The sequence below is a fragment of the Leuciscus leuciscus genome (genome assembly GCF_965113295.1).
Source record: "Leuciscus leuciscus genome assembly, contig: HAP1_SCAFFOLD_202, whole genome shotgun sequence".
Classification (NCBI taxonomy): Eukaryota; Metazoa; Chordata; class Actinopteri; order Cypriniformes; family Leuciscidae; genus Leuciscus; species Leuciscus leuciscus.
In genome coordinates this window covers 39679-52178 of record NW_028118501.1, presented here as the reverse complement: position 1 = coordinate 52178, position 12500 = coordinate 39679, and the positions used below count along the sequence as shown (strand labels likewise).

At 41.5% G+C, this 12500-nt stretch overlaps 1 protein-coding gene across 26 annotated transcripts in view; it reads left to right on the top strand.

Moving 5' to 3' along the window:
- Positions 1 to 12500, top strand: part of LOC309491395 (uncharacterized protein) — a 14893-nt gene extending 2393 nt beyond the window's left edge. For 4 of the 26 annotated variants that reach the window (XM_082190457.1, XM_082190454.1, XM_082190455.1 and 1 more), the window contains exons 3-21: positions 32 to 1370; positions 1517 to 1723; positions 1830 to 1973; positions 2108 to 3731; positions 3913 to 4020; positions 4242 to 4328; positions 4441 to 4681; positions 4761 to 4981; positions 5404 to 5566; positions 5665 to 5766; positions 6096 to 6177; positions 7297 to 7480; positions 7816 to 7982; positions 8102 to 8181; positions 8279 to 9010; positions 9081 to 9904; positions 10068 to 10840; positions 10940 to 11028; positions 11368 to 12500. In XM_082190457.1, the coding sequence (XP_082046583.1) occupies positions 4935 to 4981; positions 5404 to 5566; positions 5665 to 5766; positions 6096 to 6155 (372 nt within the window). In that variant the 5' untranslated portion in view covers positions 32 to 1370; positions 1517 to 1723; positions 1830 to 1973; ... (3 more) ...; positions 4441 to 4681; positions 4761 to 4934 and the 3' untranslated portion in view covers positions 6156 to 6177; positions 7297 to 7480; positions 7816 to 7982; ... (4 more) ...; positions 10940 to 11028; positions 11368 to 12500. Of the gene's footprint in view, positions 1 to 31; positions 1371 to 1516; positions 1724 to 1829; positions 1974 to 2107; positions 3732 to 3912; positions 4100 to 4241; positions 4329 to 4440; positions 4682 to 4760; positions 4982 to 5403; positions 5567 to 5664; positions 5767 to 5868; positions 5980 to 6095; positions 6178 to 7296; positions 7481 to 7815; positions 7983 to 8101; positions 8182 to 8278; positions 9011 to 9080; positions 9916 to 10067; positions 10841 to 10939; positions 11029 to 11367 lie in introns of all 26 variants that reach the window. The other 22 variants (XM_082190445.1, XM_082190448.1, XR_014203099.1 and 19 more) reach the window with 22 other exon arrangements.

Below are 12500 nucleotides of genomic sequence, written 5' to 3'. Positions count from 1 at the left end.
TTAGAGCCTCACACGTGTTTGTCTTTTCCAGGTGTTTGTAGCAGGTGACCCCTACAGGTAAGTGCACTGCAAGTATAATGGACAAGCCTGATGAACACCGTGATGTTAAGCCAGTGATCCAGGGTCTGCAGAAGTTGAACCAGGAGGCAGTGTCTATTGTCTGTGTCGTGTCTGTTCAGACATGGGTATTTTTAGTTCAATGATATATTGTCAATAAGAGAATGTATTGTTTGTGTTTAATAGTATTCTTGTAGTCTCTCATCCTCCTAGCATAGAGTCCAATGAGTGTAATGCTCCAGTTATTCTAAAAATGAGATGTACATCCCACATGTTCGTGGCAAAGAACGTTTCAAAATGTAACCTAATTATTTATATTGTCCTGGCTGAAGCCATTAGGGGGACAGATAACGGGGAGTCAGTCTCATACTTATTCAGTCGTGTCCTTTTGTAGTTCCCCTGTATGTTCCAGGTACAGGTGTAACATTGTCGGCAGGGTGTGGCCGTATGATGAACAACAGACAACTCTCCTGCCTGCCTGATGAACACAGCGATGTGAACAACAGAAGAAGCAAGTTGACGAAAGCGTTTATGGCAAGTATTCAAGAACCACATGTATTTGATGAATGAGGTTCTTGTTGTTGTGCCCATATTTCAGGACTTGAAGAAGACTTCAAGAGTCTTCTACTTTCAGTTTTGGCCTGACTACGCCTGCTCAGCAACGTGCACGACTGCTTCAACAAAAGCATCCACAGCAGTCGCAGGAAATGGCATTGACGTCGATAAATGGGACTATTTCGCCAGGGACTGCTATCATCTGGGAATTTTTTTCTGTCTAGGGCAAAAACCTCTATATGAATGAATATGTTTGTGCAGTGCAACACAACACAATGGCCACACACCAGGGTGTGGACACTTCCATGCTCCGTAGCGCCATCTGGATCTAGATCCAGTGCAAGTTCGGGATTCGACGAAAGCGTTTTTGGCAAGTACCAATACCCAAATGTCTCCTGCTATGGCACATCAATAGAAAATCAGTTTAAAGGCTGACGTTCGAGGTTGTGGCATGTCACGATGCACATCTGTGGCCTGGCCTGTGGTAGTTTCTGGGATGGAGGTAGTCTACAGGAATAACATCGATGATGTTGAGAGATATCTCAATTCTACATGCAAATGCAGAAGCGACTGGTGCAGGCACTGACGAACACAGCGACGTGAAGCCCGTGATCCAGTGGCTGAAGCGGGTCGAACCAGAAGCGGGTCCTGGCTGAAGCTATCAGGCGGTCACACAACGGGGAGTCGGTCTCATACTACTCTCCTGCCAGGCTTTTCTGCCTTGCAACAGATGAAGCAAGTTGACGAAAGCTTTTATGGCAAGTACCAAGACTTAAAGTTTTTATTTGATTTATTTATGGTTTAACTTCATTTTTTTCTTTTATTAGGAGGCACAGGGGGTAAAATTAAAATGATGCTATCTAAAATCTTATTGTGATGAGAGATGTTTTCTTTTTGACCACAGGAGTTGTTGCAACCAAGGCCTTTGGGAAGGAGTAAGAGGAGGTACCAGGAGGATGGGTTCGATTTGGAACCATCTGTGCTCCACTCTGTGTTCGATGGTACTCCAGTTGCCCAGACCCACAGAAGAAAGATGAGGCGCACAAGTCCAGATGAAGATGAGCAGCGAAGACGAGCACGCGGACGTCTCCCAGTACGGAAGCGCAACCAGGTATGGCACCTTAATCTTTAAGATTGAAGTGAAGTGCACTTTAAATTATACCGGTACTTTGACTTCTTTCATGCTTTTAAGACATTTAAAAATCTTTGCTTAACAGCTTGGGGACGAAAGTGACGACTGTGTTCCCTCTCAACCGTGCATTATCTGCCAAAAGTGAGGATGAAGATGAGCAGCTTGGGAGCACACGGACGTCTCCCAGGGTGGAGGCATAGACTGCAGCACTTGGACAGACTTCTGCCAGGTGTGACATGCACTTCAGACATGCACTTCAGGTTTTTTTTTTGAGTTGTTTGTAATAATTGCCATTTTGTGTTATGCACCATTTATGTATTTGTGTGGTTGCTACATTGGTTCCTGTCATCTTGCCAATTTTAGGGAGAGGCCATTCTAACCCCAAGGAGGAGATCAGGGAGATGTTCTGGCCTTCTGGATACAGGCAGCCCAGGCCCTGCGGAGAGAGAGACAGCGCAGCCACGCAGATTTTTATGTTAATCTTAAAAGATAAGCCGGCCTTTAAACTGATTTCCTATTGATGTGCTACAGCAAAAGACATTTCAGCTACAATAGATCACATTGTCTTTTGCTGTAGCACATCAATAGGAAATCAGTTTAAAGGCCGGCTTATCTTCATGTCTGATGCAAAAACTGTATTCTATATCGTGCAGGTGAAGGGTAAGGAGAGATTTGAAATGCTGAAGAAGATAAACGACAAGTGAACATATTTTCTTCTGAGATCGTGACGTCACCGTGCGCCCACTGAAATCATGAAACTTATATCGTTCTTTTCAGTTCGTCAAGACGGTTCCAACGAGCTCGGTCTGTTGAGTTTTGTTTCCGTTGAGTTTTCGCTGAGATATTTGCGTTGTGATTATAGTTCTTTAGTGCTACGAGCGCAGCCATGTAAGTTTTTGTTGCAAAGCACTCTGGGATATGACGTCTTTGCTTCTACCACGCTATTGTTAATGTGGACAAAAAAATGTCACTTCCCATAATGCATTGCAACAAAAACAAACATGTTGGCGCCGCGCTAACACGATCATTCACTACATCCTATCTGTATGTCACTCATTCTAACTTATGCACAATGCATTTAACCATCGCTTTTGAAGCTCTGCCGGATGTCGGATCTGCAGGATCAGAATACACTACAAGGGCAACGGAAAACCAGGTAAGTGCACTGCAAGTACAATGGACTGGACAAGGCTGCCGTCTGATGAACACCGTGACGTTAAGCCAGTGATCCAGGGGCTAAAGAGAGTTGAACCAGGAGGCAGTGCCTATTGTCTGTGTCGTGTCTGTTCAGACATGGGTATTTTTAGTTCAATGATATATTGTCAATAAGAGAATGTATTGTTTGTGTTTAATAGTATTCTTGTAGTCTCTCATCCTCCTAGCATAGAGTCCAATGAGTGTAATGCTCCAGTTATTCTAAAGACGAAATGTACATCCCACATGTACGTGGCAAAGAATGTTTCAAAATCCTAAAAGGGTAACCTAATTATTTCTATGGTTCTGGCTGAAGCGATTAGGCAGTCACATTACGTGGAGTCAGTCTCATACTTATTCAGTCGTGTCCTTTTGTAGTTCCCCTGTATGTTCCAGGTACAGGTGTAACATTGTCGGCAGGGTGTGGCCGTATGATGGACAACAGACAACTCTCCTGCCTGCCTGATGAACACAGCGATGTGAACAACAGAAGAAGCAAGTTGACGAAAGCGTTTATGGCAAGTATTCAAGAACCACATGTATTTGATGAATGAGGTTCTTGTTGTTGTGCCCATATTTCAGGACTTGAAGAAGACTTCAAGAGTCTTCTACTTTCAGTTTTGGCCTGACTACGCCTGCTCAGCAACGTGCACGACTGCTTCAACAAAAGCATCCACAGCAGTCGCAGGAAATGGCATTGACGTCGATAAATGGGACTATTTCGCCAGGGACTGCTATCATCTGGGAATCCATCCCCACAATTTGACGAACAACAAAATGGCCACACAGCACGGTATCAAACTCTACTGTTCAATTATTATCGCATTATGGTCTGGGACTTTTGTCAAGTGGAGGAGTCTGTTCTCCCAATATTTCTAAACTCTAGTATACCACAGTCAATGTGATTACAGTGTATTTTTATTTTCTTTCTGTCTATTGCAAAAACCTCTATACAAATGAATATGTTTGTGCAGTGCAACACAACACAATGGCCACACACCAGGGTGTGGACACTTCCATGCTCCGTAAAGCCATCTGGAACTAGATCCAATGCAAGTTCGGGATTCGGTCAGGCGTTTAAGGCAAGTACGAAAACCCCCATGTGTTCGGTGGATGAGGTTTTTGTATTTGCTGACTACTCAGTGCAGTCGTGACATTCAGGTCAGAGTCACAGCCCAGAGAGAAGTGCATATAATATGTGTATATATGATCTGAAGCTTGTGAAGATGCTTGTAAAAATGCAATAGTTTTTGTACAGGCATTTTAGACAGCACAGTCTTCAAGTAAATTTATGTTGATTCAGACTGAGCTTCCATCAAGATCATCTAGCCCTACAATCAGCAAAGTGTCAGTGAGCAGCTCCATCACAGATATTTTCTGTTAAAGACATGTGAGCAGTTACTCTAACGGTGTAATACTCTAATATATTCCTTTATTTATTAAACCGAATTTGCAGGTGAGTTCAACAATGCTGTTTTTTTGTTTGTTTTTTTTCCCCTCAGATTCCATGGTTCCGGCAGAGAGAAGCTGCTGGGAGACTGTGTCATAATCTGCGTGCCCTTTTTGGAGGAGGCCCGTCAAGAGTCACAGGGCAAGACTGAACCAGCAACTGCACATGTTGCAAATGTCCGCTTGTTATTTTGCATTTTAATGTTGCCCTGTGTTCTAGATACAACAATCCAGCAGTGACGCCCGGATGGCCTTTGAGATGGCTGCTGAGAAAAGAGCAGATTGCTGAACACGGTAAGCAATCTGAAGTCTAATGAACAAGATGGTTATTTGTAATGTTGCTACTCAAAGCAGTCATTCATTGATCTTGTAGACATGAGTCTGCTGCGTCCACGAGCCGAGAGCAGAGGATGGATGAACAAGGTTGTCCCTGCGAATTCCATCATCCGCCCCACCAAGCTACTGTGACATTAGACGTGATTGCAGCCTAGATCAACCTCTCACACCTCTGTTGGATGACTATGATGGAGGAGACAGTCCCATTTTCATGAACGCACCCCAATTCCAGTTCCCCCACTCCCCACTTATTCTGAGGTGAGTGTAAAGTATATTCGCCTAAGGTGCGGTCACATTTACCTTTGCCTAGTGAAATTTCAATAAGAATTTGCACGTTTGGGAGTTTGACATGAGGGTGGAAAAGTTTTCCAACGCAGATTTTGCTCATGGTTAAGTTGGTTACGTGGCAACGTGGTGCTGACCAACCATAGAAATTTTACCAAAATAGCACTAATGTGATTGCACCTTTAGTGTATACAATGTGAATACCAGTCGCTATTGAATATCAACATAAACTGATCTAATTTCAGCAGCTCTAGAACTGAACTGATGCCCATCATAAAAGGCTTTTTTCCCACTTTGTATTTTGTTATCTTATCCATAAACTGTGTGTTGTGGTCACATGTTAACCTATTTTACATTCAGCCCTGCAGATTTTAATGTGTAATGTATAATTACAGGTGGAATCTGTCTTCAGGTTCATGCTTGGACCCCAATGAGCCGAGCCTGTTGTTTGTTAGAGAGGTGGATAAGGTGCAAGAGTACTTTAATGTACTGACAAAAGTACTGACGGAAACGAAACTCAAAGCAGACAGTGCTCAATTATTGGAAAAGTCTCAAGAGGTCAGTACTGTGTAACAAACACATCATGTAACTGTCAACTGATAATTATCAGATAGGCTGTCTTCTGACTGTAACAGCCATTTCTTTCTCTCTTTAAGGTTCATGAAATATTATCTCGTCCAACAGCATCCACACCAAAGACAAAAGTCTCTTCAGTGACTGCAGAGACTTCATCAGTCCTTTGGACAGTATACGAGCTGGTATGTTGAAAAAGGTCAACAAGGAGTTGACAAGGTATTTTTAACTCCTTTTATCTATTAAACCAAAATCACAGGTGAGTTCAACATAACTTTTTTTTTCAGGTTCCATGGTCACGGCAGAGAAAAGCTAAATAACTATGTACAGAGAGAAGCTGCCGTGCCTCTAGCTCGTTTGGTTTGGGTGTGGGGCCCCGGTGAATTTTGGCATAATCGGCGAGTTGAGAAAATCACATTTGATGCCGTGTCACTGTGTTGCACATTTTTTCATAGAATCAAAACATATTAATATTTTTTATATATTAATATTCCAAAATATTTTTTATTATTAGGTCCCTAAATCACTCCCAGACACCAAAAGCCCAAGCCATGTACCATCCACAGAAGAATGAAGCAGACGTTGAAAGCACAAAGGTGAGAGGGTAGATTTGGGTGGGGCTTGTGTTCAACTTGAGTGCGAGTTAGGTTTTGACTTGGGTGGTTTTGACTTGGCAGGATCTCACCCACCCACCAAAATCTACCCATGTGTTCCCTTGTCTGATGTGTCATGTTGTCATTAGTTAATTGTTTCATTGTTCACAGGTGTCCCTTGTCTTGTTATTAGTCTTGTGTGTATTTAGGCCCTCTGTTTGCCACGTGTCTTTGTCAAGTTTTGTTTCACTGTTTGTTAAGCGTCATGGTTTGTTCCAAGTTCATGCCACGCTGTGCTTTTGTTTTATGATTGATCTTGGTATGTTTATTAACAAACTGCACTTGGGTTCTCATCAACACTTGCCAGCGGATCCCTTACACCTGTCTTGGTTTTTTGTTTAGTCCTAGCAGGTTCTTCCTTTATGGGCTTGCCGTACTCAAAGATTGTCAAACAATCTTAAGAGTGGCAAAGCTGGAAGTAAAGAGGATGGCCTGGGTATGGTCAGAAAACTCGGTGACAGAGAAAGGACCATGCATAGGCACTTTTGCACCCTCGGTTAATATTGAAATAATGTTCAGATTTCAACCACAAAATAATGGTGTTAATATTGCTTCAACATTACAAAGTGATGTTGTTTTTGCATCACTCTTGCACCCTCAGTAAATGGTGAAGCAATGTTGAGATTTCAACCAAAAATCAACGGTAATAGTATTTATTCAACATTACAAAGTGATATTTTATTAACATAACTTTTGCACCCTCAGTTAATGTTGAAACTGTTGAACAACAAATCAATAGTTATGCTACTGAATCAACATTACACTATGATTGATTCTACATCACCGATGCTGAATCAATACTGAAATTAACTAAAATAATCAATGGTAATATTGAATCAACGTTACACTAAGATGTTGAATCTACATCACTGCTGTTGAATTAACTCTGAAATTAACAAAAATAATCAATGGTAATATTGTTGAATCAATGTTACACTATGATGTTGAATCTACATCACTGCTGTTGAATTAACTCTGAAATTAACAGAAATAATCTTTGGTAATATTGTTTGGTAAGAAAAGTTTTTGTACAGGCATTTTAGTAAATTTATGTTCATGCAGATGGCCCCTAGGTCCCCACGCACCATCCAGTCTAAAGTTCTGATCCTGGCGTCACTGTAACATCGACCATCTGTGCTCCACGCTGTGTTCCATGGTAACAGACCGTCAGTGTGTTTTTTAATTCAGCTATGCTGCCAGATCCTGAAGGCAGACTACAGAAAAGCCAGTTGCCCAGGTAAAGCAGGTACGACTTATTATTTTAGTTATTTTTAGATTATGATGAGATCTACTTTGTACATCTCAAAGAAACAAGGCCAGTTTGACCACCTCTCTTTTACTACAGAAAAAACAATAGTAACTAAACTACAAATACTAACCTTGAATATGAATCAAAACACAAAAAGAAAGCTTGAGATTTGACTGAAAGCAAAGTGGCTTTAAGTTACATTCAAAAGCTAATTTTATCATTTTAAAATTAAGGTTTTTATTTTATTGCATTCACTGTGTAGTTTTTCATTTTAACCCCTATTATGCAAAAACATGCTACAGATGTTCCCTCTTTTTTTAATTGACAACTAGGAATAATGGAATAGGTCTCCGGCAAACTTGACAATGGTGTGAAGAGAAAGTCTTTCCGGGGAGAGGGCCTGAACCTGGAATGGCTGGACGAGTAGGCCTGGTCCAAAGGAGGACAGCAAGAAGGCCAAGCTGAGCATCAGGGGACATATATATCGTGCAGGTGAAGGGTAAGGAGAGATATGAAATGTTAAAGAAAATAAACGACAGTTTGGAACTTAGCGACGTTATGCCTCCATGTGACATGGACAAATTCAGCTCTCTGACTGAAGATGATCTGACCAAGCAGGTTCTGGAGCTCTCTGAGGAGCTGAGCAGAGGGACGCTGTGTCAGATTTTGACCTTTTTGCACAAATGAAGCAGATGATGGTGAGATGGATTTTGGCGTGGATTTAAGTCTGGATGTAAAATGGCATTTTATGGCTAGAGCCATTCTCAAATGTCAGTCATATAACTGCATTCGCAGAACTTTCAGAGGAACACAGTGATGGCGTGCCCTCGGAGACCGTCTCAGCTAATGCACCGGGCGTAGGACAGACATGCTGTCTGCCCACACAACCAGGTATGAATATAGTTCTATTGTTTCCAAGGCATCAAATTCTTGAAAGGTCACTGCTTACAGGAAATAAGTGATTGGACATGCAAAACTATGCAAATTGTTACCTCAAATGATAGAGAAATTAATCTCAATAAAAGGACAAGTGGGGCCTGACGGATCTCAGCCAAACTGCCATGCTTCAGGTAATTAAAATTTTATTCATTTTGACTCACAGTTCTGATGATGAAATCTACATTCTGCATGTAAGTGGCAAAGAGCGTTTTAGATTTCTTTCTCTGTGGGTCTCTGTACATCAGCTCAGCCAGCCACACAGCAGAAAGAGGAGGCGCACCAGCCCGTGTGCTTAAAGCACTACTGATCCCAGGAGAGAGCAGTGCTTCCTCGACCCATCCAGCATCCAGGTGAGTCATTAGAAATGACACAATTCATTCTAACACAATGTCTGGTTTTCAGTGAGTCGGAGAAGATGGTGTCTGAAAAGAAGCCCGCAGGAACGGTGTCTCCACCGACAGGGAGTCCCACTCCAGCAGCTCCGCCCTCATCAGTGCAACACAACACAATGGCCAGACACCAGGGTGTGGACACTTCCATGCTCCGTAGAGCCATCTGGAACTATATTCAGTGCTAGTTCGGGATTCGGTAAGTCTCTCCACTGCTCAACATTGAATATGTTTATTCATTCTACAAGTAACGTTTTAAAATGCTGAAGATGTCTCAGAGGCTCCCCCGGGGCCTTCAAAGAAGCCAGCAGGAGAGCATTTGTTTATGCATCTCAACAGGTCCAGGGCCAGGTGAGTCATAAAATAAAATAAAAAAATCACACACTTCCACTTGTATGTACGGCATAAGATATGACTACGGCTATAGTGGTGAATAATAATCGATACAGATTTAGATCTTAAAATCCTTTCTTGCATCTCTATAAAAAGCAGAGGTCACAGACTTGTTTTTGTTTTCCAGTGATTTGACATGCGCTTCTGGCATGTGCGCGCTGAGATGCTGGACCAAGGGAGGACATACATGCTGTACATTCTTACTTTTTACTATGTTGCTAATGTATTTTTGTTCATTGTTTACAGCGAGTTCCTCTTCACTGGAGCGGTGAGATTTGGAGAGCCATGGCTGGTATGTGCTCCGCTTTATAAAGACTTCATCAGACTGTACCGCTTTGCTCTGGACGCAGGAACAAACCTTTGCCACATACACACTGACTGTGAGACGCAGACACAGCACGCCTCTGATGAAGTTCAAATTCATGGAAATATGTTCATTCATACCCGACCAGATAGACCACAGCCACAGAAATGTAATGTATTGTCTCCCTAAGGCCTTCAGAGAGATGCTCTGGCCTTTGAACATGTGAACAGGTGGAGGTGAACTTTCACCGGCTTTCAATGAGGTTGACAACCTAATGGTCGATCTGTTGGACAACATCTCTACAAAAGTGCAGCAGTCGGACTGACTGAAGGAGATCTGACCAAAAGGTACTGGCCCAGGGACCTGATGGACCTCAGCCAAACTGCTATGCTTCAGGCATGTTTAAGGTTATTAAAAAATAAATAATTAACTCACCAGCTCATTCTTACTCACAGTTCTGATGAAGAAATCTACATTCTTCATTCGGCAAAGAGTGTTACATACTATTTATGTATTTGTGTGGTTACATACTTGGTTCCTGTTGTCTTGCCAATTTTAGGGAGATGCTCTGGCCTTGTGGATACAGACCGCCCATGCTCTGCGGAGAGAGAAGCAGCGCAACCACATATTATTATTTGTTAAGATAAGTATTAGCATTGCTTAATTTGTGTCTTCTTGTTTAAAGGGATAGTTCACCCAAAAATGAAAATTCGGTCATCATTTACTCACCCTCAAGTTGTTTCAAACCTGTAAAAAAAATTTTTTTTCTGCTGAACACAAAAGAAGATATTTTGAAAAATGTCTGTAACCAAACAGTTGATGGACCCCATTGACTTCCATAGTATTTTTTTTTCCTACTATGGAAGTCAATGGGGTCCATCAACTGTTTGGTTACAGACATTTTTCAAAATATCTTCTTTTGTGTTCAGCAGAAAAAAGAAATTCTTACAGGTTTGAAACAAAGTCATACAAGACCCATGATGACAAGACACAACCTGACACAAGACATTCATTTTGTGTTTATATATTTTTTTATTTTAATGCATTTAGGGTCCATGTGTGCGCCCGTCTTGTCTCACATCATCTCGAGTGCGGTATCTTTAGTAAACCTGTCTTGTTTTTTGTTTCGTCCTAACAGGTTCTTTCTTTATGGGCTTGCAGTACTGCCAGACAATCTTAAGAGTGGCAAAGCTGGAAGTAAAGAGGATGGCTCATGATCTGGTTTTGGGCAGAAAACTCAGGGACAGAGAAAGGACCATGCATAGGTACTACTGCGAGGCTGTCTTGGTTTTTGCCCACATGCAGCGCCCAAGAGCTGTGGAATCCTTGACGGTAAGTACATCTCTATTTTAACGACTCTACGCTTGCAATATGATGCAATGTTTACAGCACGTATGCATTAGTAAGTGACCATTTTTCGTTGTTATCTAGGATTCAGAGTGGAAAAAGAAAAAAAGTATTTCATAGTCTTGATATATACGTAGATATCAAGTACGCCCAGAGACAGGACTATCTTCTGTGTAAGTCTCCGAATCCACCAATACAGCAATGTCGCTCATTTTAACTTGACACTGCAGGTGTTTTTTGTTTGTCGCCAACAAGCGTTTACCAATGATTATGGTAATTTTTCTAAACCTTTAACACAGCAACAAACACCTACATCACACAGTTAGCCAAATGTTTGATCTTCTGGTCAAAACCACTTTTTTTTTTTTTTTTTTTTTTTTTAGTTATACAAACTATACACCAAAAAACTTTTTGTACCGTACACGTTCTCTATCAAAACGCAGCAAGCCCAACTCAAAATTGAAGTCAAAAAAGTGATCGTCTGAGTAAAGTGATTTGATTTTGTCTTTCAGCACACTTCAAAGTCCACTAGCCTTCGACCGCAAAGTTGTCAAGGCTGATTGGGCAGGAGGGGTGGAGGTCCAACTACCCAAAACCCGAGGAGATTCAACGGTTGTGGAAACCGGCTTCCAACCTCGCCACAGAGTCAGATGAGGCCATAATGAAGTGCCTGTCTGAGCAGACCTGGACAGGGCTGGCCATTCTCTCTTGGCCCAAAAGAGTTTTTGCTTCAAGTATCAGGACATAAAGGAATTTGTGCGAACTGAAGTTACTGTGGGACATCCGGCAAAGATAATTCTGCTGGAGAAGCCAGATATACCTTTCCAGGTCATAAATGGCCATGGCTTTGACACACCATTGGTCATGCAGCTGTGTGATAAATGGGGAAATCCTTTAACAGATCAGCGGCTTGAGATTGTGATGAAGAGTTAAAGATAAAGTCCTGAGTGACGTCTCAGCCTGTAGATTCACACGGAAAAGCTTGCTTCATATTAGAAAGTATAAGTGGTCCAAAAGGGGAGCATCATTTGGAATTCAGGGGATGTTTTGGCAGGAAAGGTATTGCAGGGCAAGTAATAAGACTAAATGTGATTCCTGATCCCAACAAACCCTTTTGGCACTTTGTGACATCAGTGTGGACACCCAGCTAAAATTTGATTATGGTGTTTCTCTCTCACTCATGTAATTGATTTTGTGGTTTCTGGGTTCTTAAATATTTGGCCTAGTCGAGGGGTGGCCTTGAAAATAGTTTGGTTGTGGATAATGACAGTGATTTTTTTTATGATCCGCCCCTCAACAGTGTTGGGAACTGTTTTCTTGTAAGCAAGAAAAATTGGATAATTTACTTAATTTAAAAAGAATACATGTTTTATCAATTACTGTATTTGCTTCATCCTTGGTTTAAAAAAAAAGAAAAAAACTAAAACACCACCAGGTGAGGATGTGACTATATTGGTATTGCATAACTAAAACATTCAATAATATTTTCTAGAAGATATATTTTTCTTATTTATTTTTTCACAGTCTCTGGCAGTTCATCAGTTTTGTTCTTGTTGACATCATTTTATTTATTGTTCATTTTTATGTTGTGCTTTGTTGTGTATAGTTCTTTCGTGTCCCCGGAATAAAATGTCCCTTAACTCAT